This window comes from Mauremys reevesii, linkage group 3 (assembly GCF_016161935.1).
Source record: "Mauremys reevesii isolate NIE-2019 linkage group 3, ASM1616193v1, whole genome shotgun sequence".
In the NCBI taxonomy this organism is placed as follows: Eukaryota; Metazoa; Chordata; order Testudines; family Geoemydidae; genus Mauremys; species Mauremys reevesii.
Genome location: NC_052625.1, coordinates 76571608 through 76598522, shown reverse-complemented (window position 1 = coordinate 76598522; position 26915 = coordinate 76571608). Strand labels below are relative to the sequence as shown.

At 40.9% G+C, this 26915-nt stretch overlaps 1 protein-coding gene across 1 annotated transcript in view; it reads left to right on the top strand.

The window, feature by feature from the left end:
* The window catches only part of RYR2 (ryanodine receptor 2), a 697632-nt gene that overhangs the window by 655860 nt on the left and 14857 nt on the right, over positions 1–26915 (top strand). Inside the window, exons 95-100 of the mRNA XM_039529228.1 lie at positions 339–381; positions 2139–2272; positions 9568–9628; positions 11708–11854; positions 16636–16770; positions 22240–22396. Coding sequence (XP_039385162.1) covers positions 339–381; positions 2139–2272; positions 9568–9628; positions 11708–11854; positions 16636–16770; positions 22240–22396 — 677 coding nt within the window. The remainder of the gene's footprint in view (positions 1–338; positions 382–2138; positions 2273–9567; positions 9629–11707; positions 11855–16635; positions 16771–22239; positions 22397–26915) is intronic.

Genomic DNA, 26915 nt, shown 5'->3' with positions numbered 1-26915 from the left:
AATAGCTTAATGTGGATGTTGATGGGGAAAGATCAAGCCTTATAAACTCTGCACATTAGACAGGGTGAATACCACCATCATTTGTATGGCAACATTTTAATTTCCAGCTAGGTACGCTCTGTATTTCATTTAGTTAACCCTGCAGATATAGGAATTCTACATCAATGTTTCTGGAGCCCATACATAGGAGAACTTCACTGCCTTCAACAGGAATTGTCTGTCTATGGATTGCAAGACCAGACCAATGTATGTGCATTTTCTCGTTCTTGTTTTTTTATATATACTACTCGGTCCACTGATAATCCTCCAAAGTATCTTTTCTCATTTATATTTTTCAGATCATTTCCTAACAACTATTGGGATAAGTTTGTTAAAAGAAAGGTAATGCTATATATTGTTTTTCAATAGGCTTTATTATTTTTTTCAGTTTTTTAAGTTTATTCGAATTTTGTGCTGATTTTTGGAGTAATAGAAGATGGTACATTTCTCATATATATATATATATATATATATATATATATATATATATATATATATATATATATATATATATATATATATATATATATATATATGCTTATGTACTGTAGATTCCAGTGTTTACCATTCTACGCTATTTTAAATTCCTCACCCACTTTGTGCATATAGTTACACATTTTTTGCATTCAAGTTGGGCAATTAATTTTGAAAATTTGTTCCACATAATTTAAATATCATGATGGTCCCCTATTACCTTAGTCTATAAGTTTGTGTGTCTATTTGCCTTTTTAAATAAACATCAGAAATGTAAGATGCATGTGAAATTTTGTATCTGTGTATATTACATACACGCAACCATATGTTTTTTTGTGTACGTAAATATCTACCTATTTATAGAAGATTATCCATCAACAAATAGATAACATTAAGGAGTTGTGAAAGCTGCTTAAATATGAACATTGATGCTAGTTTCTTATAAATATTACTGTCAGCCACTTCTCCAGTTTCCACCAAAAAAACCTGACCTTCCTGACAATTTTATAGATCACAATATCATCACAGTAAAAAAATCTTTCTAAGGAGTTTGATAAAGATCAAAATAGGACTTTTAAAGTCATTGGGTCAGTTTCCTGCCTGTCACACAGGCTTCATGCCAGTGTGACTCCACTGATTTCAGAGAAGTAATGTTTTTTATTGAAAATTTATCAGAAATTGACTTTTAAAATATTTCTCACTTTTTGGCTTGTAATAATTATTACCTTGGCTAAAAAATTATGTTTTGTTAGCCTTGCTGAGGAAGATGCCATTTGTATATTTGAAGGGGTTGTTGGGAGATAGATAGCGGAAGTCTGCACTTAAGTTGTCTAGGAAGGCTAATCAGGGGCTCATAAATGAAAATGTATTAAAAAGTAGCCCATGGAAAGCTGAGGGGAAAAAGAAAGGATTATGTTTTCAATCAGACTGTAGAATGCCTGGTTTAGTATGCTGGGGCAGAGATATATTCTGAACAGACGTGAGTGTCTTAGAGGCAAAATGTGGTGTTTTAAGGAAGGGTTCTTTGTTTTACATGCTTTTTCCGCTCCCCAGGGTACTCCCTGAGTCACAATAATGCAGAACTGTTTTTATGCACATACCTTCCCCCACCCCCCACAAAAAAGGCCTCAAAATGTACAAAAAATATCCACCGAGGTCTAAACCACAAATTATTAGGAGACTATGCAAGACTATTTCTTATTCAGTTATGTGCCTGTAATCTGAATTTTTTCCTTTGGGTATATTTTTGCAAAGGTTAAAAATAAGTAAATCTTGTGGGATAAGAGTGAGTAATGAAATATTTGGAACTGATAGGGGACTGGTTACATCCCGTAATTGTTCATGTCCAGCTATTTTAATGTTTGCAGATATTTTGTGAAAGGGGCAGAATATATGTAAGAATAGATATAATATTATTTTTGGGTGTTAGCTGAAATTCACTTTCAACTGTTAGTCCTGTTAACGAGGTTTATTAACCAGGTATATTAAGCATTTTTACAGTAACTTATTTTAAGATGGAAACAATAATGTCTTATTTAATAAGATGTTAAAGAATAATCAGAACAATGAAAACATTACCATGCTCCCACCCAACTGATTGTGTTAAACATTCCTCTAATCTTTAGGTTATGGATAAATACGGGGAGTTCTATGGCCGGGACAGAATCAGTGAGTTACTAGGAATGGACAAGGCAGCTCTGGATTTTAGCGATGCCCGCGAAAAAAAGAAACCAAAGAAAGATAGCTCCTTATCTGCTGTGTAAGTACTTCCTTCTGGTTTTGTGTATAAATTAAAATCAAGCATTTGAATTTTGTTATTTAGCTTTGAATATTGTGGCTATGCTTTATAGGCGCTGATTCCATGGGTGCTGTGGGGCTGGAGCACCTAGGGAAAAAAATAGCGGGTGCTGAGCATCCGCCAGCTACAACTGTTTAGCAGCACTCCCGATCAGGTGTTTGGCAGCTCGGGGGGCTCGAGGGGTAGGGGCAGAGCGAGAGTTGGGTCCGGGGGGGGCGAGGGGGGAGGCGGAGTGAGGGCAGGGCCCTGGGGGGCGAGGCTTCAGGCTTCCACATAAATCAGACTGTACACTTACCTGCATTTTTTTCCGGAACCTCATATTATCAATAAGGACCAGAGATTCCATTCTCTGGCTGTATATTGAGGATTGCTGTTCTCCCTTCAGAGAACAAAACCTTTTAGGAAACACTTAGACTGTTTGTGGCCCTAGCAGAGCGAAGGCTATCAATGTGGATTTGGGCCTGTATCTTGCTGTATCTTGTTGCGACTTATAGAATCAGAGAAATATAAGATTGGAAGGGACCTCGATAAGCAATCTAGTCCAGCCCCTTTCCAGTGAGGCAGGACTAATATTATCTAGACCATCCCTAGCAGGTGTTTGTCTAACCCAGTGGAACATGGGGGTGGAGGTGGAATAAGCCCTGGCCCCCTGCCCCTCCTCTTTCACCTGAGGCCTTGCCCCCCAAGCAGGCTGGAAGGCAAGTGCCCCGGGTGGTGGAGAAATGGCCTGGGAGCTGCTCTCGGGCCCCCCAGCCAAGGCAGGTGAAGGGTCTGGGGCTCCCCACAGTGGCCCCGGTAGCCGTTACCCCAGCCAGCTCCAGCTTCTGGCCTGGCCAGAGGGTGGGGCCTCAGAGCAGCAGCCAGGCCAAGGTAAGAGCAGCCCAGGGGGCCTGGGCCACTGTGGGGAGTCCCGGACCCTCCACCTGCCCTGAGTGGTGCATCCTAGGGGGCAAGGGGGAGGAACATGGGCCGGGGGCTGCTCTTGGGCTCCCTGCCCACGTCGTGTGGAGGGCCTGGGGCTCCCCACAATGGCCCAGGCCCCCTGGGTGGCTCTTACCTTACCTGGCTTCTGGCCTGATTGGCGGGTAGGGCCATGGGGGTATAGGTGGGGCCACAGAAGCAGCGGGGCCTCATGGGCCCTCCACTTTTATGAAGGATCCGGCGCCCCTGATCTAACTTGTTTTTATAAATCTGCAATTGGTGCTTCCCTGTAGGTGTTTTGAACAGTTTTTATATATGCATGTTAAGATGATTCAGGCAGAAAAGTTCAGAGTTCTAATTCCAGTTAACATTACAGCATCAGTAGACTTCCTGAGGAGGAAAACAAATGTAGCATTTGGAAAAGAAAAATCTTTTGCTTGTAGTAGCTGAATGAAGTGTATCTTTAAAGAAACTGTGACTATATTGGTGCTTTCGAAGGTGGTGGACTAATAGCACAGGCATTTGCCAAACATGGTGCAGGCAGGTTCTGTACAACTGCTAGGGCACTATTCTGCCAGTTCATCAGTACTATGACCTGTGACATCCCCGCAATTTCAGACTTGGCTCTTTTGATGCCATAGTGTTTTTGTGTTCCATAGTGTTTAGGCAAATGTTCACTTGAAACTAAGGTGAAAGCGCCAGACTTAACTTTTTTCTTAATGGAGTTGTAGATTTGTGCATTTGTTCAGTTATACATTGTGTCTTAGAAATCCTGCAACTATTTTGAAGCAGTTAATTGTTCAGGTGGTATTTGCATACTAGCCACCAATCTAAGCATTTTGAATATTTTAAAAATTACCATCACAACCAGTCTTAGTTTCTACTTTTCTGCATTTGAGAGGATTTTAGAACTATTTTTTCCATCATTTCATAATGCCATTTCACTCTCTAACTAAGGAAATTATTAGATAATGTGGTGACAATGATTCTTAGAAAAGCAAAGTTGTGGAGAAGAATTAGCTCTTAATCTGTTTTATAAAATGTAAGGTGTTTTAATGAATGAAAAGACTGTGAGCAACCAAGTATGTTCCCAAATATACATACAACCATTAAGCACAAATAGGTCACCCCTAATACAAACCAAAAAGAGTAACCACCCTAATCCAGAGCCCAAAAAACTCTAATGACTTTCCAAGTTGGTAGCAGACAGAAAGATCTTACTTGGTCTCCACTTTTTCTCCCATGCACCTCAAGAAAGTGACTGGGTTCTCTTCTCCTCATGAAAAGTGTCTAGTATCTGTTAATCCAATGATACATCCAAGGCAGGAAGAGTAGAGGGACACAAGACTTGAAGCAGTGGAAGTTTTTACTGCCATTACTTTCCTTATCCTCCAAAACTGGGTCATCTTAAAATACTAGATCCTCCAAGATTAAAGAGAATGCCTCTTGACCTGCCAAGGCCTAAATGTAGGTTGCAATTTGTTTAAAAAAAAAATCCAAATTGAGGGAAACCAAATTATTCACTCAGTAAACTAAAATGCTGTAGGATTCATTCATGTAGTGTAAATAATGCTTTTGTAAGTGCTATTTCTTGATTCTTTACTTCTAATGTAAAAAAAAATGTCAATGTGAAAAGTGAGAGGACACCAAATTTCTCTGAAATGTAGGTAACTTTGGGACTAACATGAGGAGCATTTTGAGAGGTGTACTCGCTAAGTTATCAGAAGCATCCAGTTCTGAATAGTGTTTCTAGGGTCTGCATAATCCCTCCCCCCTTTTATTACTGGTTCAGTGCTCCCAACCGTTAGGATTCACACAGTAGGTATCCTATGTTCTAACTGGGCAACAGCCTCTTTTAGTTAAGTGTTCCTTATCTGCAGAGCCTCAGGAGTGAGGTGCATGCCCTCTGTGGGTGCATGCCGATGCAGAAAAGTAAGGGGGAATGTAAGGAGCTGCTTACTCCCTTGTTCAGGCTACCCACCTTGCCACTAGGCTGCTACTTCCACTCCTTCAGAGTTTTACAGGGAGTAGGTGGGGCTATGTACAGCTGAACTGATGCAGAGTGGAATGGAGTGGAAAGGGGAATAGCACAGCTTACTCCACCCCATGTCACCTCCTGCGCCAAGCAAGAGAAAAGCAGGGAATGATTAGAAATATGAATCTGTCTGGTTTGTGCCCTGCTCCTGCTTAACTACATGCTGCCCCTTAATTGAGCTGAATTGTAAGGTTAAAATCCAACCCAAAGTGTCTGGAATTGAAAACAGTTTATCTTTATCATAGCGAGTTCCTGGTATGCCTTTATTTTGACATCTGTATCATCAGAGCTTGTTTGCCTCAAAGAATAATCCATGTCCTTCACATACTTGGTCTCTGTTCAGGAAATTAGATATCAGGATAAACAACATAAGTGTTAACTTTTCTGGGAGAAATTAGAGACTCTAAAGTGAATTCTGCTTTCCTTCAGCAAGATAACTTGAGAGCTTAAGAAAAGTCATTGTCAAGGCAATAGGTCAACTAGTAGGAATAGTCAGATCTTAAATAACAGTATGTGTTCTGATCAGGGGTGGCTCCAGACACCAGCACGCCAAGCGCGTGCCTGGGGCGGCAAGCCACGGGGGGCTCTCTGCCGGTCGCCGCAAGGGCGGCAGGCAGGTTGCCTTCGGTGGCATGCCTGTGGAGGGTCCGCTGGTCCCACGGCTTCGGCGGACCTCCCGCAGGCGTGCTGCTGAATCCGTGTGACCAGGGACCACCCGCAGGCAAGCCGCCGAAGGCAGCCTGCCTGCCATGCTTGGGATGGCAAAATACCTAGAGCCGCCCCTGGTTCTGATGGCCTTCCTGTATTATTGTCACCCCTTTTGTGAAGCTAAGAATGCAGCTCCTACAAGTATACCTACATGGTATATTGTTGTATCATCTTCACTCAGTGAAGAAAGTTATTCATAAATACATTGTCCTCAGATGGTGGTGGTACCTTTTTGGGTCTACTGTTCCCATATTTTCATCCAGTTTAGGGTCAGAAAGTCACCGTGCAGTTCATGGTCTGGAAATAGAAGAGACCAGGTTGTATATCAGTTGAACAGCTTTGAACCATAATATTGGCTCTTAGATTTTATATTTCAACTATGAAAGGAAAAAAAGATCACATCCCAGCAGACAAACTGCAATATGTTATTTTGATCAGTCAAGATAGGGCCCAGCTCTTCTCCTCTGCAGGGGTCAAGTCTTGCAGTTTTGAAGGATATGTTCAAAACAGTGGTGCAGATTTAATGGAGTTGCTCAGGATTTCACCAGGGTAAATGGCAGCAGAATCTAGCCTAATACTCTTCCATTGTTGCCTCAGTGTACAAAGGCATAGATTACTCTCAGGCAGTCATCTGAATTGAAGGACTCAAGACCCAAAATAACTAGTCCACAGAGAAATCTATTTTTCCCTCCAGGTAGTCATCTAAAGCTGTCTGCTTCTAGGCCAGTGTCAGAAGTACTGTTCAGGGATGCTCTCGAACCCATAGGAGTGCAACAATTGCTTATTCTTTTTGAATGTTTCAGACAACAAATGTGCATTCAAGTATGACAGACACTTGAGATCTCATTAAGCAGTTTGGAGGTGATCTGATACAAAGACACCGTAATTTGCTTGTCCTGGGGAGAAAAAGTTACATCATACAAAATTTTCTAGCCAAGAAGGCTATTGAACACAATGTGAACTTAGCCAATAATATTCCAAGGGGAATTAATAACCATACAAGTTTGTCCTTTTGATTTGCATCTGCAATAGCATGCCCTGTGTAACTTTTATATAACATTCTATTAATTTTCTCAACTCTATCAAGTAATGTGCAAATTTGAAATAAATAGGGTAACGAGATGATATGGAAAACAAATTGCTATGGGTATGAAGATAAGTAATAATATAGTCTTTAAAAACATTAATAACAGTTGTATTTTGCTTAAAAACATTGATTTTCACATGATTTCGAGTACTGTGCACTGGATATATAGTATACAGGTGGGGAAACTGAATCACAGATAGGTCAATGAACTTGCTTAAGACCACACACCAAATCAGTAGTAAAATGGTGGTTAGGACTCAAATACTCTTAGTCCCCATGTGTGGCCTACTAGGCTAAACTTCTCTCTGTGTAAAACTATTTCTATTTCTGTCAGCAGAGATTGTTTATTAAAAACCCAATGGTGCCACTTCTCACAGTGAGCAGTCCTATGGAAATCAATGTGTGTTTGCGTGTGGCAAGATACTAAATGAGTGTTAATACAGTATATGATTTACTGTATCATCTAAATCATTTCTGTGGTAGAGTGAAATTTATATAATGAAAAATATGTATTATAATAATAGTGTGAGAATGAGTGCAAAGGACAAATTTTCCACTAATCCAAACAACAACCAACTTTACAGTTCCTCTGTGTTAAGTAAATTGGCATTTTTATAAGTAAAATCAACGCATTCACAATTAAAATATGTTGTAAGTTCCTTTGGACAGAGACTATTGTCCTAATTCTGCTCACACTTAACACAGGTTTCATATCCTTGTTACTGATTTATACCAGTGCACGTAAGATAGAACTTGGTCTTCTGCCTTTTATTGACCTGTAAATCTCCTTGTAGACTTATGGTGCTATATAAATAATAATTACTACTACTTCTAATGGAAGTTCAACTGATTTGATGGCAAAATCTTCTCTGAATGGTAAACATTTAAACAAAGCAGAGATATTTTTTTATTTTTGGTGAATTGTTCTGTCCATGAAATTGAGAATCTACAAAACCTACTCTAACCTTGGGAGACCTGGGTTTAAGCCTTGAGTAGATTACATTATGTTTGTGGCCTTAGGTAAACTCTCATAAGCACCCATCAGAGAACCACTACACAATTTGAGATGACAAGGCCACTACACCTGTCTACACTATAATTATCACTAATCATTGTTATTTGCTCTTTATTTGAAGGAGCATTTAATTCACTCACAATTGCATAGGGAAGGTGGATAATATTTTAATATAATTATCTACATTATAATTGTTCACAAAGTCCCCAATCGGAATAGGGTCTATTTGTGCTAAACACTTCACAGACAGCTCAAATAGTTTCCACTCCATAAAGATAAAGAATCAAAAAGTGTCTCAACATGTAACAGGGCTTAATGTCCAAGCAAGCAGCCATGGTGATGACTCTTGTTAGTTCCTTGTCTCTCCTATTTACAAAAAATGGTTTATTTGTATTATGAATAATGTAGCTTTAAGTTTTGGGGTCTTTTGTGGTAAAGAAGCATCAGGGTTGAGAGGAAGAGATTGTTGGAGTAAGAAGTAAGAATCAATCTGAGGGGGAAGAAGGAGAGAAAGCATAGTGGTCATGGGAAAGTGATGCTGGGCCACTGAAGGGGTTGAATGGTAGGAGAAGGACAGCATGAGAGGGGGATGGATCACTTGATGATTACCTCTGCTGTTCATTCCCTCTAAAGCACCTGGCAGGATACTGGGCTAGATGGACCCAATATGGCCATTCTCATGAAGACGGCCAGGAACTGGTAGCAATACAGCAAATGAGTAAATACTGCAGTGTGTATACAATAATTTTTACTGGTAATAGAATGCTAATTGTAAATGACAACCCTGGCATTCAAATCAATGAAGGAACTGTTGCCTAATTCCTTCCCTTATAGCTTTGGTTGCCTTAAGAGACCAGAGAGTGGAGAGTAATGGGAATCTGAGCTGGCCAGTGGAACTGACTGGCCTGATAGAGAAGCTACATGCTGTAGCCCTTAAAGTGGTGCATAACAGTTTGTGTGATGCCCCTGTGTACTGGGGAACTCCAAGAGGCATTGTGCCTCTCTGAGATAGTTTCTGTTATGCTTCTCTGGCAGGCATGGAGTTCCACACGGCCCCCAGTGCAGGGCTATGCCAGAATGGCACAGTCTAATCCATAGAGAGTTGACATTTATTTTGTTGCTGCTGCTGTTGTTAAACATACTAAATTTGCTCTCCTCCATGATTAAACCCTCTCATCTCCATCCCTCAGCAATTTCCCAGCTTCATTTCTACTATCTTTATAACCCTTTCTTTCAATAGCCCTCATCCCTGGTTTCAGTAGGACAAAGACACATGAGATTTGTTTATCTAAACATTTTCCTGCTTCTGTTTCAGATAGGAACATTCCACAATAACAGCATGTTCTCTATATGAATTCTACTATTCCTTCCAACTTTAGGAGAAACAGGACAATTATAGCTTATTATACCTACAGGATAATGCACTTATAGTAGAACAGATGCTGTGTGATTTCTCACTGAGCTTTTATATGCATCTACTTTTTTTGCAGGCTAAATTCCATTGACGTAAAGTATCAGATGTGGAAATTAGGAGTTGTTTTCACTGATAATGTAAGTTCATTTTACTACATGTATAATAAAATAAAACAGAGCTCTAAGCATGAGGAATTGGTTGAAATGTATGAGGTCTGATTACTTTAGTATGCTACTGATAACAATTTAATAATCTGATACAGAATGTAATATTGCTTTTTAATCCTGACCTATGAATTTGGACAGGAAGTCAAACTCCCTTCTCAATTACACAGGTAAAAATCTGCAGAAACTTCCTTGACTTCAGTAGAGTTCAGTTGGGTCTTTCTCTGATTTGTTTTTGTGTACCTCAGTTGTGTACAGAAACTTGCAACAATTTGTGTGTGATATTTTGTGAAAATAAGAAAAGAATGCATCTGAATTATTTTAGTGTGGGTATCCACTTTAATCACAATTTCTCATGCCAGGCTTAGATCTATTTCCATTTTATATGTGTAGCCACTGAGAATTACTAGAACAAATACAGATAGCAATAGTTGATTTCAGTGGAGTTACTCTGGATTTACACTAGTATATCTGGAAGTAGGATTTGGCACAGAATATGATTTATTAACTCTGTTCCTCTTCATTTCCATGTTAAAATAATATCCAACCTTTCAGTATACCAGACCTCCAAATTATATCCTGTCACAGTGTGAGCTTGACCTTTGAGGGTTAGGGATCAGCCTCCCCCATCCCAGGCCTAGTCACCTCCCCAGATGAAGGGAATTTAATGCAAAGGTTGGGGAACTGGTGACTGAGAAGCAGACCTGTTGGGTCTGGGATTGGGGTGGGAGCTTACTGGGAAAGGGAAGGCGACAGTTCTCCTTCGATCCCAGGCTTAGGAACCTGCAGGGAACAAGAGACCACTGATGTAAGAGGGGTGCATGGGACTGTGAGCCTGAAGGGAGAACTATAAGCAAGAGGAAGCTCTGATTAAGGACTGGAAAGACTTTTGAGTCAAGAAGGAGGGTTATATGGATGCTGAAGTCCATCATAAATTGAAAGAACTAAATGAGCCCAGAGAAGAGGGCTGGAAGGTTTGGAGTGTTATTTTATGGTAATAAACCACACTCTAGAAGGGGAGCAGTACTGTGAAGAAAAGAGATGTGGTGGTTTGTTTGATGTGAAATTGAAGGTGAATCAAAGCAGTGGCATGACCAGTGCTGGATTGGAGGTAAGCCTGCCTATGCGTCCATTTTCTTGTATGTTTCGCATACTTTTTCTTATCTCTTTTGCCAACTATGAAAGATATTTCTTCTCTCATATTCCATCTATTTCTCTTGCTGAATGCTAAAGTGAAATTATAATCCTGACCATTTCAGAGCAAAATGCTATGATCTCATACATGGTTGGGTTGTGGAGTTATAAGCTCTTATTCCCTCATAAATATCTGCAGCAACAGCATTCAGAATAACAATAAAACCCTGACAAACCGATACTTATTTTATAAATATCCACGTGTTTTCAAGCCTGTTCTAAGGTTAGTCCTTCTTTAATAGCAGAGATCCAAACATTAAAGCTATGTGGGAAGTGATTTTCCTGTCCCATAACAATTCTCAGGTTACTGAAAAAATGTCCTGTCCCAAATTGGGATGAAAAGCAAAAATCTCAAAATTTTTGCAAACTGAAAACCCATAAATAAATAAATGGTTCGGGTCAATCAAATCTTTTTGTATTGATAAATATAGTTTGCTTTTTTGAATGAAAAGTAATTTGGAATCAGAAGAACGATTTTTTTTATTGGAGACTGTTGAAACTAAATGTTAGGAGAATTTTGAAATTCACTTCAAAAAAATTTCAAGTTGAAAAATTTGTCAAAACTTTACTCTTTCCTGTGAATAGGTTTGAGTTTTGACAAATTGGCATTTTCGACAAAAAACATTTCGTCGGCAAACTCCTAACCAGCTCTAGCAAGCATTGCTGTAGTAAACCACCATACCTGAATACCCAACAGAAAGGCGAGTTTGAGCTCTAATATAATTCTCTCTTTTACTTTGTGACTAAGGTAAGACTGGTTATTATTCAAAGGCTGTAGATTTCATTTCCTGTTTTCCTAATACAATTCTCTCTCTCTCTCTCTCTCTCTCTCTCTCTCTCTCTCTCTCTCTCTAATAGTCTTTCCTTTACCTAGCCTGGTACATGACTATGTCAATCCTTGGCCATTACAACAACTTTTTCTTTGCTGCTCATCTCCTTGACATTGCAATGGGATTCAAGACACTACGAACTATTCTGTCATCAGTAACCCACAATGGCAAACAGGTATCAAGCTTCATTTCCTTCTCCCTTTTTTGCTAAAGGAATGCACAGTTAGGTTCATCCCATGCCTGAATTCAAACTGACTAGGGGAAACTTTTCTCAAGGATTGAAAGGAGAAATGTTCTTTCACTGCAAAGTTTAGTCTTATATTGATGAGGAAGCTGGGCTGGAGGATAATCATGATATCCGACGTTATATTTCAGACATATATTGAAGAAAATAACCAAGTTTTACTGTCAATTTAGTTCTGTTATAGCAGCACTCCTATACTTCAAGGTTGAAAGTCTAAACAGTACAAAAGGCCCACACAAGCACTTACTTCAGGGCAAATACAGGTCATCCTCTGGTTGCAGACACCCTCCTAGCAACTCAGCTGATGCTGTTCTGCTACACAAGTTGGGATAGGATAGGATTTGGGAGCTTGCTCTGCACTGTCACCCTGTGTGCCACCATGTTAGGGGTGAAGCAGAGAGAGAGGGCCAGAGGATCTGCTGCTACATGGATCCTTCCATTATGCCTCCCTGTGCAGAGGGTGTGTTGGAACTCCAGGGGCTACTACATTCTGAGCTGTATTAATAGCCATAGAATGGCAATGTATTTACTGGGTAGCCTTCTTTTCCTCCCCAGCCATGGATATATCCAGCTCTGAGCTAAATTAAACAGGTTGGGGGGCTGGGCTGAAATTTTGTACCTTAATGCAGAGTTTAAGCATGGTTTATTCTTTACATATGGCCCTTTGAGCTTGGGTTAATTTCACCTACAATGCACATTAGGATTAAAGATCCTGATAAATTAGTCACTGTTGTGGTTTTTTTTGTTTTTCATTGACAAAACACAGCACTGTTCAAGTTGGCTAGATGTGATTTGGACCACAGCAATGTAAACCACAAAAACAGCATTCCATGATTTTGCTGTTAGTAACTAGTAACTAATCAGCTGGCAGACTGCAGTTTTCATCACAAAAATTTCAATTTAAACTAGATCTGTCTGGCTCCAATTTAATTGCTGAGTGATTTGTAGAAATGGACTACTATGCTTTATTTTAGCAAATTAATGCAATCGAAATGTGAGTCTTTAGCAAGCTCTTCATCTGTGTGAATGAGTGTGATGTGAGTAGCTATTAGATGCAAGGTGAATTCTGCCCTCAGCTATGTTGTCCATATCACCAATCGTACAGGCACTGCTTATAGTCTAAATTATGCAGTGAGGCACCCCCTCCCATATTGAAGGGCAGGAGAGAGTCCTGCTTATTCACACACATTGACAAGCTATTCATCAGGTTTCTTACCTAAAAAAGGGATTTTCAAACTCTACTCTATGGAGCTCACCAAGTCTGTCTGCAGAACTAAATATTTTGAGAGTGAAGCAATAGGGTTCTTGGGATGTTGGGAGGGGAGGTTCGTCAACAGAATTAGAAGGTTGGAGAACACTGACCTGGAAATGCTGCTTTAATTGGGAAACGATGGATAAAATTCAAGTACTCCTAATCAGAAACTGTATATACAGAATATTGGATGGTAATAAAGTGATATTAAGGACTGAACAGAGAATATTTCATTCTTTTATATGAAGTTGTCAGATTTAAAGTTTTAAGCCATTTTCCAGTTGACTTTTCCAGGACTTCCCTCGCAATAGTTGTTTGGGATACATAGTGAAAAATCTCTTTTTTCTGCCTCTCATTTCAGATTTGTTGTTCTAGGAAACTTGTGTGGCATAACTATCTATTTGCCTGATCTATGTACAGTTATGTAGGTCCCATGTGTATTAGGCTCTATGTGTTTGAAACACGAAGGAAATATAAGGGAATATGTTTTAAGGCCAGGGGCGGCTCTAGGCACCAGCAAAACAAGCTGGTGCCTAGGGCGGCAAAATCTAGGGGGCGTCCACCGGAGCCCCGGGACGACTGGACCTGCCGCAGACATGACTGCAGAGGGGGCGCTCGTCCCGCGGCTCGGCTGGACCTCCCGCAGGCATGACTGCGGCAGCTCAAGCGGAGCTGCCGGACCCGCGAACCGTCCGCAGCCGTGGGAGGTCCAGCCGAGCCACGCGGGACCAGCGGTCCCTCTGCAGTCATGCCCGCAGGAGGTCCGCTGCTCCCGCGGCTCCGGGGCGCCTCCCGCGCATGACTGCTTGGGGCGGCCAAAAGCATAGAGCCGCCCCTGTTTAAGGCAAAGGCAAGAGTGGCCACCCCAAATCTCTGCTTTGTCTTTCTGGAGTCCCTCAAATATTTGTAGGACAGTGGATTGTCCCCATTGTGTCTCCATTCCATTATCTGTGCAGGGGATGGTTAACACTCTCTCAGTAGTCTCTACAACTTCAGTGAAATGTGTTTCAACAAATGTTTAAACAAGTGTTTTAAGCAAATTTTCATAGCACCTACATGGCTGCTGTGAGTTGAAATCTCTCCCTGACAGATGACTATCCAGTAGGACACTTTGAAGCAACTCTCCAAAAGGATAAGTTATTTACTGTAATGTTTGAACAAGTGCCTAGAGCACTGGAGATGTGCTTTTAAAAAGTGTAACTAAATAAATTAGTTTGGTTTGTATAGTAGAAATTGTGAGTCTCACACAGATGTACGAGCCGACCTACTGCAGCCTATGCTCTTAGAATAATAAAATAGAGTGTGAGCATGAATAAAATGAAATGACCCTATACCTTAGCTTCTGGTGGGGAGCTTATAATTATGTTGCCATTATATTGCAGCTCTTTAGGCCCTGATAGTGAGGTCAAATCTGTGTGGGCAAAAGAGTGCTCATACTGATACTACTGAAGGGCTGAGGTCTTAAAGTTACGTCCTGGAAAGTAACAACCCCTACAGGCTCATGGACATGCATTGTACATACCTCTGCTGTAATATCAGCATAGATAACATCAAGTTGCTGGTTTTTAAAAATACATGGGACAGGACATGCACAGAGATGTGGCATTTAAGATAGGAAAGTGAATGCAAGGGATTGATACCCCTTGCTATCATTTAAGAAAGGCCCCATCCCAGTTAGCTAGTGAGTATAACTAGTGTACATAGAAAGTCAAATCCAGTACTCTGTCAATCCTGTTTAAATCAGGATTAGCCTGGTACAGGGCTGCCCAGAGGCTTCAGCGGGCCTGGGGTCTTCGGCGGCGGGGGGCCCCCGCTTCGGTGGTAATTCGGCAGCAGGGAGTCCTTCCGCTCTGGGACCCGCTGCCGAAGTGCCCTGAAGACCCGCGGGGGGGGGGGCACTGCCGCCGAATTACTGCCGAAGACCCAGCTCTTCGGCGGTGGGTCCCAGAGCGGAAGGACCCCCTGCCGCCGAAGTACCGCCAAAGACCTGGAGCGGAAGAAGCTCTGGGGGCCCGGGCCCCGCGAGAGTTTTCCGGGGCCCCTGGAGTGAGTGAAGGACCCCACTCCAGGGCCCCCGAAAAACTCTCGTGGGGGCCCCTGCGGGGCCTGGGGCAAATTGCCCCCCTCTCTGGGCGGCCCTGGCCTGGTAACTGGAAGCACATTTTGTTAAAATATTCATTCTTTTTGAATATTTGCTGCAGGAAATTGTAATTCACTTCTAACTACTTTTCATCTGGCTCAAGGCAATATTTTAATGCTGTAGCAATTGAGGACTTGGGGGGATTTATTGCCACTTATGAGAGGAGAGATTATACTAATATTAATGTGCTGTTTTTGTTAGGATCCCTCAGGTATAACTGAAACTGTCACTATAAAATTATCATCAAGCTAGATAGCAAACTTTTTAAATGCCACTTTTCTACACGAATACCAAATTTTGCAAGTTGGGTCTGTGCAATTTGCTTCTGATGTATAGTTTTGCATCATAGTGGAAGTGCATGGAGATGAAGTAACACTTTCAAATACTGGCATTGATTTACAGATTGATCAAAGCATACACTTAAATTGAATTGGTCAGTAAATCTAAAGCTGGTTTTAACGTCTAGACTCCAGAAAATTTTGTCTTCCATTCTAAATCTACATGCATTAAAAAATTTGCTCATTTAAAATTTCAAAAACAAAAGCAAAGATCTCGTATTTTCTACTGTTCCACATATTTATTAAAAGCCAAGGAAATTAGAAGATTCTGGAGGCTTTTTCTTATTTTGCAGCATACTTGCTCTGTGACCTTGGGCAAGTCACTTAAGCTTTCTCTATCTCAGCTTCCCATTCTATGTAATGGGAATAATATTTAAAATCCATGGTAGATAGGTATAAGGCTTACATCATTGATGTTCATAAAGTACTTTGAGATCCTTGGATAGAAGCTCAAAGTGAGTATCTAGCAAACCCAAAACCTGCTGTGTGTACACAGAATTGACTTACAACCATTTTAATTTCCCAGACAGTGGGTATTTAATTTAATAATTGTTGCATTGGAATGTACTTGTGACCTGCAATGATATTATAAAAAGGAAACAGGAATGTATTTTTTAAGCTTACGGAATAGCAGTATCTTCTTTTCTGTCTGTATGTAAGCACATATCGGTATGGATATGAATTTACATTTTTGCTAATTTATATATTTTTTTTTTTGCCTCAAAGTTCTAGAAACATTTTAACATTCATGAGCCAATTTAAATGTTCTAACATTGCATAAAATACACTGATATTTTACTAAAATAGAACAAAAATTCCTTTTTAAAATGCTAGATTCGGGAGGGAGAGAGATGGGAGTGAATAAAGTGAGTTTATCTTCGCCAATAAATTTATTATTTCTCTCTTTTCCCCATCATATAAGAAAATTGCACTGCATGCTTTCAAGATGTTAATACATCCATCATATAATTCTCTCTTCTAGCTTGTGTTAACAGTGGGATTACTGGCAGTGGTAGTCTACTTGTACACAGTAGTGGCATTCAATTTTTTCCGTAAATTCTACAACAAGAGTGAAGATGGAGTTATGCCAGATATGAAATGTGATGATATGCTAACAGTAAGTTTATTTGCTTTTTGCTCATCTTTACTTAAGTTATTATTGTATTTCCTGTCCCCGCTCCCCTATTCATGCAACTGTTCCTGAATAATACCTATAGCCAGAAGGCTTGCTGCTCACAACAGGAAGATTATCAGTGAAGCATGAAGGAATAAAACATATAATACAAATCTGCAGGAGTTAGAGAACGTGGCCACAAATGAGATGAAATAATGTGACATTAGTCTGTGCTATGATTTATCTGAGACTAAAAAAATCAAAGTCAGAAAGTTGTTTCACTGCATGAGGCTTTCACAAAAGTTGCATGAAAGTATTTCTGAATGCTGCAGTTTGACAGGCCATACAGAGAGTTTTGTGGTTATTGTAAACTGTTACCAATATTTTCAAAAATAGAAGCCTAAAGTTAGGATTCGAAAACCTGCCTGTTTTTCAAAAGTGCTGAATATCCAATGATTCCCACTAACGTCAATTGATTGATTTGATGTCTTCCGTTGACATCTCTGTCACTGGAAACTTTTTGGTGCTTGGTATCCTGACAATTATTTATCCAATTGTTTTAAATTGCCATTTGAAAGGGTCTGTTAGTGTCAGGTTTTGCTGATTCAAAGACGTTGCCTAGATCATTACAAAATCTCAGGAGTGTAGTGACTTTCTGATCTATTTTTTACATATTATTTACCTCATTTCCTAACAACCAATACCACATATTTTAAAAATCCTAATTATCAGACAAATCATAAAAGAAAATAACATTATAAAATGCTATGGTATTTTCCACAGGAGTTCACTTTCCTCCTTTGGCCTTGGCTTTGTAAGTCTCAAATTGCTGTGCTGTGAACTATTTGTGAACAAAATATTTATAAGATCATTCCTGTTACTGTATATCGCATTACGGCTCTTGGATTTATTATGTCTTTTCGTAGCACCTAGCTATTGGCATTGGTGCATACTACAGGTATTTTATTAAGATGAAGTAGCCTTACACTCTCCACAGGATACTTTTTAAGAACCAATTTCTGCTCCCGGTTTCACTGGTTTAAACCTAGTGAAAACTATAGGAACAAAATTGACTTAGTGGAAATAATGCAGAGTTATACCAGTGCAAACCAGAGCAGAATTTGACTAGCTGTACAGCAATGACACACAGGGCCAGATTCTTCTATGTTATGCCAGTGTAATCCCACTGATTTCCATGGAGCTCCTACTGATTTACAAGAGAGCAAGATCAGAATTTGGTCCACAGTACCTGTCAGCTTTCTCTGTGTTTTAAAGTCCATTTGATGTGAAATACATTAGGAATACTCATTAGGAAATGGAAGGGTTTTCTTTTTGGCTTTAGCATGTTTGTAAATTAGTCAGTAGAGAATATCCACTTGCAAGTATAATCACCATAGCTGACAGTACAATATCTCCTTGGCACTTTTGTAGCTTGACATAATTAATTCCATTTTGAATTTCCAACTGATTTCAGCGAGAAATGAATTGATTGCATTTCAGAATCCTCTGATCCGGTCGAGAGTGGAGGTTGTAGGGATGGGAAGAAGACAAGGCAAGATGCAATGAATGGACACTTTCTGTATAAAGATAAATCAAAGGAATAAAGATAAATCTACTAATGGGATAGATTGTGGCCTGTGCTACAGGGCCACACTGGGATTCAAGGGCGAGTAAGAAACTGCTTGGCCTTCCCAGAACTTGAGTCTAGATGTATAGCAGTAAACAGGTACTGTGGACTTGATGCTCCCATGACCATATAAGTAGGTGGGGAGAGGTGGGAAATGGCTGGAACATTGACTTCACCTCTCCTAATGCACTGGTCAATGCAGCTAAACTGGAAGTGCTATGAGATTGTCATCTGCAAGTGGAAAGTGCCAGAGGAGAAAGCAGGGCTGACGGAAGGAAACATGACTTTCTCAGGCCTGATGTCTTTACTGTGCTGGTCTTTCTTCAGCACCGTTTGCACCATTTATACAGGGAAGACTGCAAAAACACAATCTGGTGCCTCAAGTAGCAGTCCATCACAAAAGAAAAAAAACATTCCATCCCCATCCTGCCAAAAAAAAACCCCAACAACATAATTCTGGACCTAATTTAGTTTATAAGGAGGCAGGGTTTGTTGCTCTTCTACAATAGAATGTCCAAGTTACAAATGGAGCTTCAGATTGGGAAAGCCCTAATGTTCAAGGGTGTTCCATTTGTCTGAAATACTGTGCAGTTTGCAGAGTAGCTCCTAGTTTTCTTGCCACATTTGTTAATTGGATCAAATTAAGAATGTTTTTTAAGATGTGGGTTGAGATTACATTTCTAATTATAGCAACATGGAGATGGGATGTGATCCTATTCTGATCATAGTACAAGAGGCGGGGAAAGTGTAAAACAAACCAAAGAATGAAAAATCCAAAGAGTGAAAAAACTCTGATTTGGAACAATTTGTGTAAGATGGCATGACACATGTAAGCCTATTATTCAGCGTCAGAAGAGAGTAATGACTCAATAAACGCCCCCAAACCAAAAAGCTATCAAAACCCTACTCTGCACATAAAACCCTACTCTGCACATTTCCTCCCTGAGGGGAGGATGAGAAAGAAATTGAACCACATGTGACAGATGTTAGTGACATTGTTTAATGCACGACTGGAAGGCGCTCAGATACTAGGATGACAAAGGTGGTATATGAACCTGAACAGAATAGATTTCTTCCTTCCCCATTCCTTGCAGACTACTCGCTTATCAAAGTCTGAAGAAAATATCAAAAGTCATCTAGTAGGGAATTTATATCCCTTTATGAATTAATAGAAATCCCCACATTAATACAAATTAATAAAAAGCCCACAAAGCTTTCTGGTTCTGAAGAGGTGTGAAAAAAAATACAGTAATTGCCCTTAATTGCAGCTTCTTCCACTGCCCTTAATCAGAAAGGGTCAGATTCTGCTACCCTTATGTGTGTTGAGTAGGAACTTAGTCTGCATATAGCCCCCCGATCTAAATGTGACTACTCCTGAAGCAAAATAATACTCAGTCGGAGCAATGGTCACAGAATCAGGCATGAAATCCCTCTGCTGGATCTTCAGCTAGCTATGTTCTTTACCTGCCTACGTGCATTTGGGGCTGCACAGTGCAGAATTCCATATACTTCTTCTACCTCCTCTCATTGTTGCCCCTTCCTCTGGACCAAAAGGAGTTAATATCAGTGTGTTACATCCTGATTTGCTTTTCAAAGATGCAGGATTTTAATCCAGATTTCTCATTCTTAAAACTTTCATTTTGTTCTCTTAAAGTGTGATTTGTACTCTAACAAATTCTTATGTCAGTGGCACATTTGGGGTTCCATATTTATTATGTATCACTGATTTGATATCCCATTTACTCAGTTTACAAATAAAAATTACCACCCCCTGTCAGGGTTCCCTTCCCACTCTGAACTTTAGGGTACAGACGTGGGGACCCGCATGAAGACCCCCTAAGCTTATTTCTACCAGCTTAGGTTAAAAACTCCCTAAGGCACAATTTTTTTCTTATACCTTGGATTAAGTTATTCTGCCACCACCAAGTGATTTAAACAAACATTTAGGGAGGGTGGCTTGGAGCCCTACCTTCCCCAGATATCCCCCCAAGCCCCTACACCCGCTTTCCTGGGCAGGCTTGAGAATAATCCCCTCACCAATTGGTACAGGTGAACACAGACCCAAACCCTTGGATCTTAAAACAATGAAAAATCAATCAAGTTCTTAAAAAAAGAATTTTAATTAAAGAAAAGGCAATCACCTCTGTAATATCTGGATGGTAATTACTTTACAGAATAACAAAAAACTTAAGAACATAGAGGATCTCCCCTCTAGGCAAAACCTTAAAGTACAAAACCAGGGATAAACCTCCCTCCTCCTACAAAGGAAATCACAAGCCAAAATAAAAGTAAGCTAACGCATTGCTTCGCTAGTACTTACTAATACTAATGGAGTTGGATTGCTTGCTTTCTTGATCTGTCTCGGGCAAGCACACAGAACAGACAGACAAAGTCTCCCCCCCCCATCCCCCAGATTTGAAAGTATCTTGTCCCCTTATTGGTCCTTTTGGTCAGATGTCAGCTAGGTTACCTGAACTTCTTAACTCTTTATAGGTAAAAGAGGAATTAACCCCTTACAGGGTAAAGAGGGATGTTATGCTACCCTTAGCTATATGTTTATGACACCCCCTCTAAAACTCAACCTGGGCTCTGAAAAGACAAGCTTTCTCTTTCTAACACAGCCTTATCAGCAGCAATAACGATCCTGCAAGAGAGACGGTGCCTTCAGTACTACCTGTACAAGCCTTTGGAAGGTCTTGTGCAAGTATAACTGAGAACATCATTCGCACTGTAGAATCATCAAGACTTGTGAAGTTGTGGAAAGGAAAAGAGCCCAACTTGATCCTAAGATCCCAGAGTGGGGCTGTAGGGTTGAGAGTTAGAAAAAAATATTTTAACTCTTAAACTGAGCACATTTGATATGAGATCATTGTGATGTGATAAACAAGGAGCCCCACATTGCTATTACTAGTCACTCTTCAGAATGGAAGTGCACTTTAATTATCTCATGCATCTCTAACATGTCCTCTGAAGAAGGATTCTCAAGAGCTGTTTTTCCTTTGAGGCACTGAAGATGGGGAAAGAATAAAAAAATACAATTTTATTTAAAAGACAAGAGATTATAATAGTAATAATTATCACTTTACATTTCAAAGAACTTTGCAAATAGTAACACCCTTTTGATATAGGTATTATCATCTCCACTTTATATCTGCAGATACAGAGTCAGACTCTTTGGTATCAAAGGCGGACACAGAAATTCAGCTGCAGAGCCAAAATTAGAATATAGCAGTGCCTGCATTGTCTCCTCATGCTTACTTGACCAGGCCATGCTATGCAAACAATACGAGCATATAACTTACAAGCAGTTAGCAGTCTTTTCAATTAGATACAATTGTTGTAACACCCTTTCCTTTTTGTTTTAAGCTGCAATTGGAAAACATGAAATTTTGCTACTTGAATCTCAGCAGCATTTCCAATCTTGCTGTAAAATTACACCCCCCCTCAAAAAAAAAAAAAAGGGAGGGGGAAGAGAGCCAGCATGGTCTAGTAGATAAAGGCGCTGGACTGAGAATCAGGAAACCTCATTTCTATTCGTAGATCTGCCATTGACTTGCTGTGTCACCTTGGACAATTGCATTTCACCTCCCTGTGCCTCTGTTTCCTCGCCTCTAAATAAATCAGAGAGACAAATTTGCCCTTTCTCTGCCTTGCTTATTTAGATTGAAAGCTTTTCATTTCAGGAACAGTCTCTCTGTTTCTGCAGTACCTCCCAATGGGATCTCATTCTCAGTTAGGGCTTTTAGGTACTACTGTCATACAAATACCTAATAATAAGTAGCCAAAGTCTTGGAGAATGAGTTTTTTAAATGGTTATGTGTTCTTTCCTTTTCTCGCTTTTTCAGTGCTACATGTTTCATATGTATGTTGGAGTGCGTGCAGGCGGAGGCATTGGTGATGAAATTGAGGATCCAGCAGGAGATGAATATGAGATCTATCGGATCATCTTTGACATTACCTTCTTCTTCTTTGTAATTGTCATTCTGCTAGCCATCATACAAGGTATGTGTTCATACTTTGTGGCCACAGTGATATTTGAAACCACTGGAATCTTAGTGCCACAGTCATCCCTTCACATACATGATGTTAATGGGAACTAAAAGACCAAAATTTCACCAAAGAGGGATGATAATAGCTAGGTAGGATGTTTCCCCCAACTCCACATAACCCCAGGAGTGAGGACAGGGCAAGGGGAGGGGGATTTAGAGAGAAAATTGTTTGATGCGTGTGACAACCTGGAATTGTGGGACCGCTGTGCCCACTTAAATCTCCAGCCTGGCCTGTCTCTCATGATGCTTTGCTAGTGACAAGCAGCAAACCCCTCCAGGTGCTGTAATCACTCAGTCAACAACATGCAGGGACATACCCCAGCTAAATTGCATGAATATTCTTTGAGCCACTCATGAACCATACACAGGGAAACACCAGAAAATCCCCCACACTTCCCAGCCTTGCACCCTAGAAATGTAGTGTCTTACACTGCTCAAGATCTTATCTTGAACAATGTAAGCTCATTGATTAGTTTGCTGTTTCATGAAAGGATAGTGGACATGCACCAGCCTTTGTAATCTGAGCAGATTCACCAAACACTTTAGACAAACTCACTGATAAAGAAAAAATATTAAAATAAGTTTATTAACTACAGAAAGATAGATTTTAAGTGATTATCAGCATCAGGCATAGAGTTGTTTACATAAGAAATAAAAGTAAAATCACAGTTTAAATTCTAAACTTTATTGGACTAAGCAAGATATGAATCAAGCAGTTTTTCTCACCCCATTAGACGCTATAAGCAGTTCACAGTTCTTAATTCATAGGCTGAATTCCCTGCTCAGCCTGGAGCCAATCTCCCCAGTTCAAAGTCTTTTCTTTCAAATGTTCTTGTTCCCTTCAGAGAAGGTGGGGGAGGAGAGAGGCCCGGGGCTGATGTCACAGTCTCCAATTTATAACCCCCAATCAATGTAAATGGAAAGACAGTGTCTCAAACATGGAGTCAGGGATCATGTGTTCTAGATACTGTGCTGAGACATTGGGCCTGCATTGTCTATGTGCTTCAGGAGGGGTCCACTGGGAGAGTGGATTCTTTTTAATGGGCCATCAATACATGGCTGGCTAGTCCTAATGTAAATCTGTCTTGGAGATGTTAGTTGTTCCTTTGTTGCCACTTGAAAGCCAGCTGTGGGCATCTCCCAGACTCACAATATATTTCAATAATAAACATATAGCAAACTTCATAATTTCACATACAATGGTCATACATACAATTCAATAGGATAGTAATGTTCAATGGATCATGACTTCTCAAATAATATCTCAAAAGGCATATTTTGGACAAAACATATCATAATCATATAACAGTGGTGAATATGTGGGTACAGGGTGTCATTCTGAGGTACAGTCACAATGGGGCATTCTTCTCTTTAAGTCTGACAAGTTACAGTGCTTTAATCACAATACATTATTGCTGCTAAGAGCACTACTAGCTCCTCCATCGTGGCTTTTCTTTTCAGAGAATGGGGCTACACATACAAGATGGGTGTACCGCATACCACTGCCACAGATATGAAGTAGGACATGCATGTAGGGAGGATCCTGTAGTGCAAAAGACTAGTGACTCTTGAGATTCTCTCCAGTACAACTTGACCTCCAATCCATTTTTGCCATTATCCCTTCTGGATCCGTTCCATGAGTTGTCCCACTTTCAAGGCACTCATATACTAGCAGTAAAGAAGTTTGATACAACAGAAGAGATGATCTGGAGGAGCAGCAGAGGCAACAGATCTACCCTCCTTTTCTGTGTTTTTTGAAGAACAAAGGGGAGTGTTTGGCCCATAGTAAACAAGCTTTTCAGTCTTTCTCCAATGAAGACAGAGGCTCTCCCATAAAAGGAGTATGAAATCAAGGCTTTTAGTATCCAATACTTGACTTTCGTCAGATTTTCAGTAAGAATCCTATCAAATACATTCTTTGAGTAGATGCAAGGGTGTATTCCACTTAGGCATGGGTGAAAGCAGTGCACCGGAGCTGGAGAAATTTGCCCAGCAGTACCTGTATGAGCAGTGCTACCCCTATCCTCTCCCCTGGCCATATAAGGGCGGTGCTGCCCTGACCCATTCAGTAAGTTCCTTCTTACTAACAAAGGTTAGAGTTGATATCTTCACCTCAGACTTTTGTTCTCCGTTTCTGACAACTTTTTCTTAGGTTAAGTTTCATGATAGTATACGTTTTAGAGTAGTTAGCTGTCCTGTGATGTGCCTTCAGCCAGGTTCAAGCATTGTCCATCATGGAAGGGGGCCATCCCCAACAGTGATCCCCATGCAAGCTATTTATTGTGTATCAGTGAAGAAGACATTAGAGAGTTATGATCCATCTGCAAGTGATTTAAAAAAAGGACTCTGGTGGCGAGAGACTTGCAGCTGAATTGGCACCAGGTAGAGCAAATCGTGAAGACTGCTTCAGCACTGAGGCCTTCATCTTTTCATCTGATAAGTGGTCACTTTTGGATCTGACAAGTGATGCCACTCTGTGTTCAGCTGTGGCATTTCCCTCAAGAGAAAGAGGGGTTATTCACTCTCCTCTGGTGCAGTGACAAAGAAGTCTGATAAAATGAACTTGGATCATTCTAGGGCTTGGGGAGACTCCTCCTCATTTCCTAAGAAGAGTGCTGATCTGCACCATACTCCCTCCGGCATGTGGCAACTTCTCCCTGGTATCAGATTGAAATCAGTGAGAGCCTGTACTATCAACTCCGGTTTTGGCCATAGGGCATCTGTTGAGTCCAGTATCCATGATGTTGAAACTAGCAGTGACTGTTTCCATGCTGGCAGCATACTGGGTGGCATCAGACCTCCTTTGCTCTCAGTCCCAGAGTCTCCACTGATTCATGAGCGCTCTGGTGCCATCACTTCTACTGCCTCATCCTCTGTTGTGCCCTTTACACCTCTTGGCTGTGTCACAGAGCTGCCCAGGCCTCGGATTGTTTAATGAAGGCCAACACTGGGCCTGGCACTGAAGGCCCCCTAGAAACTGGTGCATATTTCAGCACCATTGTTGTCTTGGCGGCAGATCCCTTCATTGAGCTTCGTACCACGTTTGCCTCAGTACTGGCAACTCTCCAATTACCAAATGGGAGTGTGTCTCATTCGATACCACCAGTGCCAGTCCTCAGCTCCTCTTCATTCCCAATGCTGCCCCCATATTGGGACTCGAATACCACAGACATCTGGGTCCTAAGCGCCATCAAATTGGATTATGCCATATAGTTCCTCTCCATCCCTCCTCTCCACCCAATCTTCTTCAGGGACACCTCTCACAAGACACTGCTCTTCAAGCAGGTCCAGTCTCTACTGGTGCTTGGAGCTGTAGAGTCGACCCCCCTGCAGCATCAGGGACAAGGATTCTATTCCTAGTGTTTCCTGATCCCCAAGCCCAAAGGAGGGTTGAGACCTATCCTTGACCTCTATGATCTCAACAAATACATCAGATATGTGAGATTCTGTATGGTTACCCTAGCAAATATCTTCCCTGCCTTAAATCATAATGCCTGGTTTGCTGCCCTAGACCTTCAGAATGCTTATTTCCATGTAGCAATTCTTCTGAGCCACAGGAGGTTTCTCCAGTTCGTCATGGCAAACTGGCATTGTCAGTTCATAGAATCATAGAATCTCAGGGTTGGAAGGGACCTCAGGAGGTCATCTAGTCCAACCCCCTGCTCAAAGCAGGACCAAACCCAACTAAATCATCCCAGCCAGGGCTTTGTCAAGCCTGACCTTAAAAACCTCTAAGGAAGGAGATTTCACTACCTCCCTAGGTAACCCATTCCAGTTGTTCACCACCCTACTAGTGAAAAAGTTTTTCCTAATATCCAACCTAAACCTCCCCCTCTGCAACTTGAGACCATTACTCCTTATTCTGTCATCTTCTACCATTGAGAACAGTCTAGATCCATCCTCTTTGGAACCCCCTTTCAGGTAGTTGAAAGCAGCTATCAAATCCCCCCTCATTCTTCTCTTCTGCAGACTAAACAATCCCAGTTCCCTCAGCCTCTCCTCATAAGTCATGTGCTCCAGCCCCCTAATCATTTTTGTTGCCCTCCGCTGGACTCTCTCCAATTTATCCACATCCTTCTTGTAGTGTGGGGCCCAAAACTGGACACAATACTCCAAATGAGGCCTCACCAGTGCTGAGTAGAGGGGAATGATCACATCCCTCGATCTGCTGGAAATGCCCCTACTTATACAACCCAAAATGCCATTAGCCTTCTTGGCAACAAGGGCACACTGTTGATTCATATTCAGCTTTTCATCCACCGTAACCCCTAGGTCCTTTTCTGCAGAACTGCTACCCAGCCATTCGGTCCCTAGTCTGTAGCAGTGCATGGGATTCTTCCGTCCTAAGTGCAGGACTCTGCACTTGTCCTTGTTGAACCTCATCATATTTCTTTTGGCCCAATCCTCTAATTTGTCTAGGTCCCTCTGTATCCTAGCCCTACCCTCCAGCGTATCAACCACTCCTCCCAGTT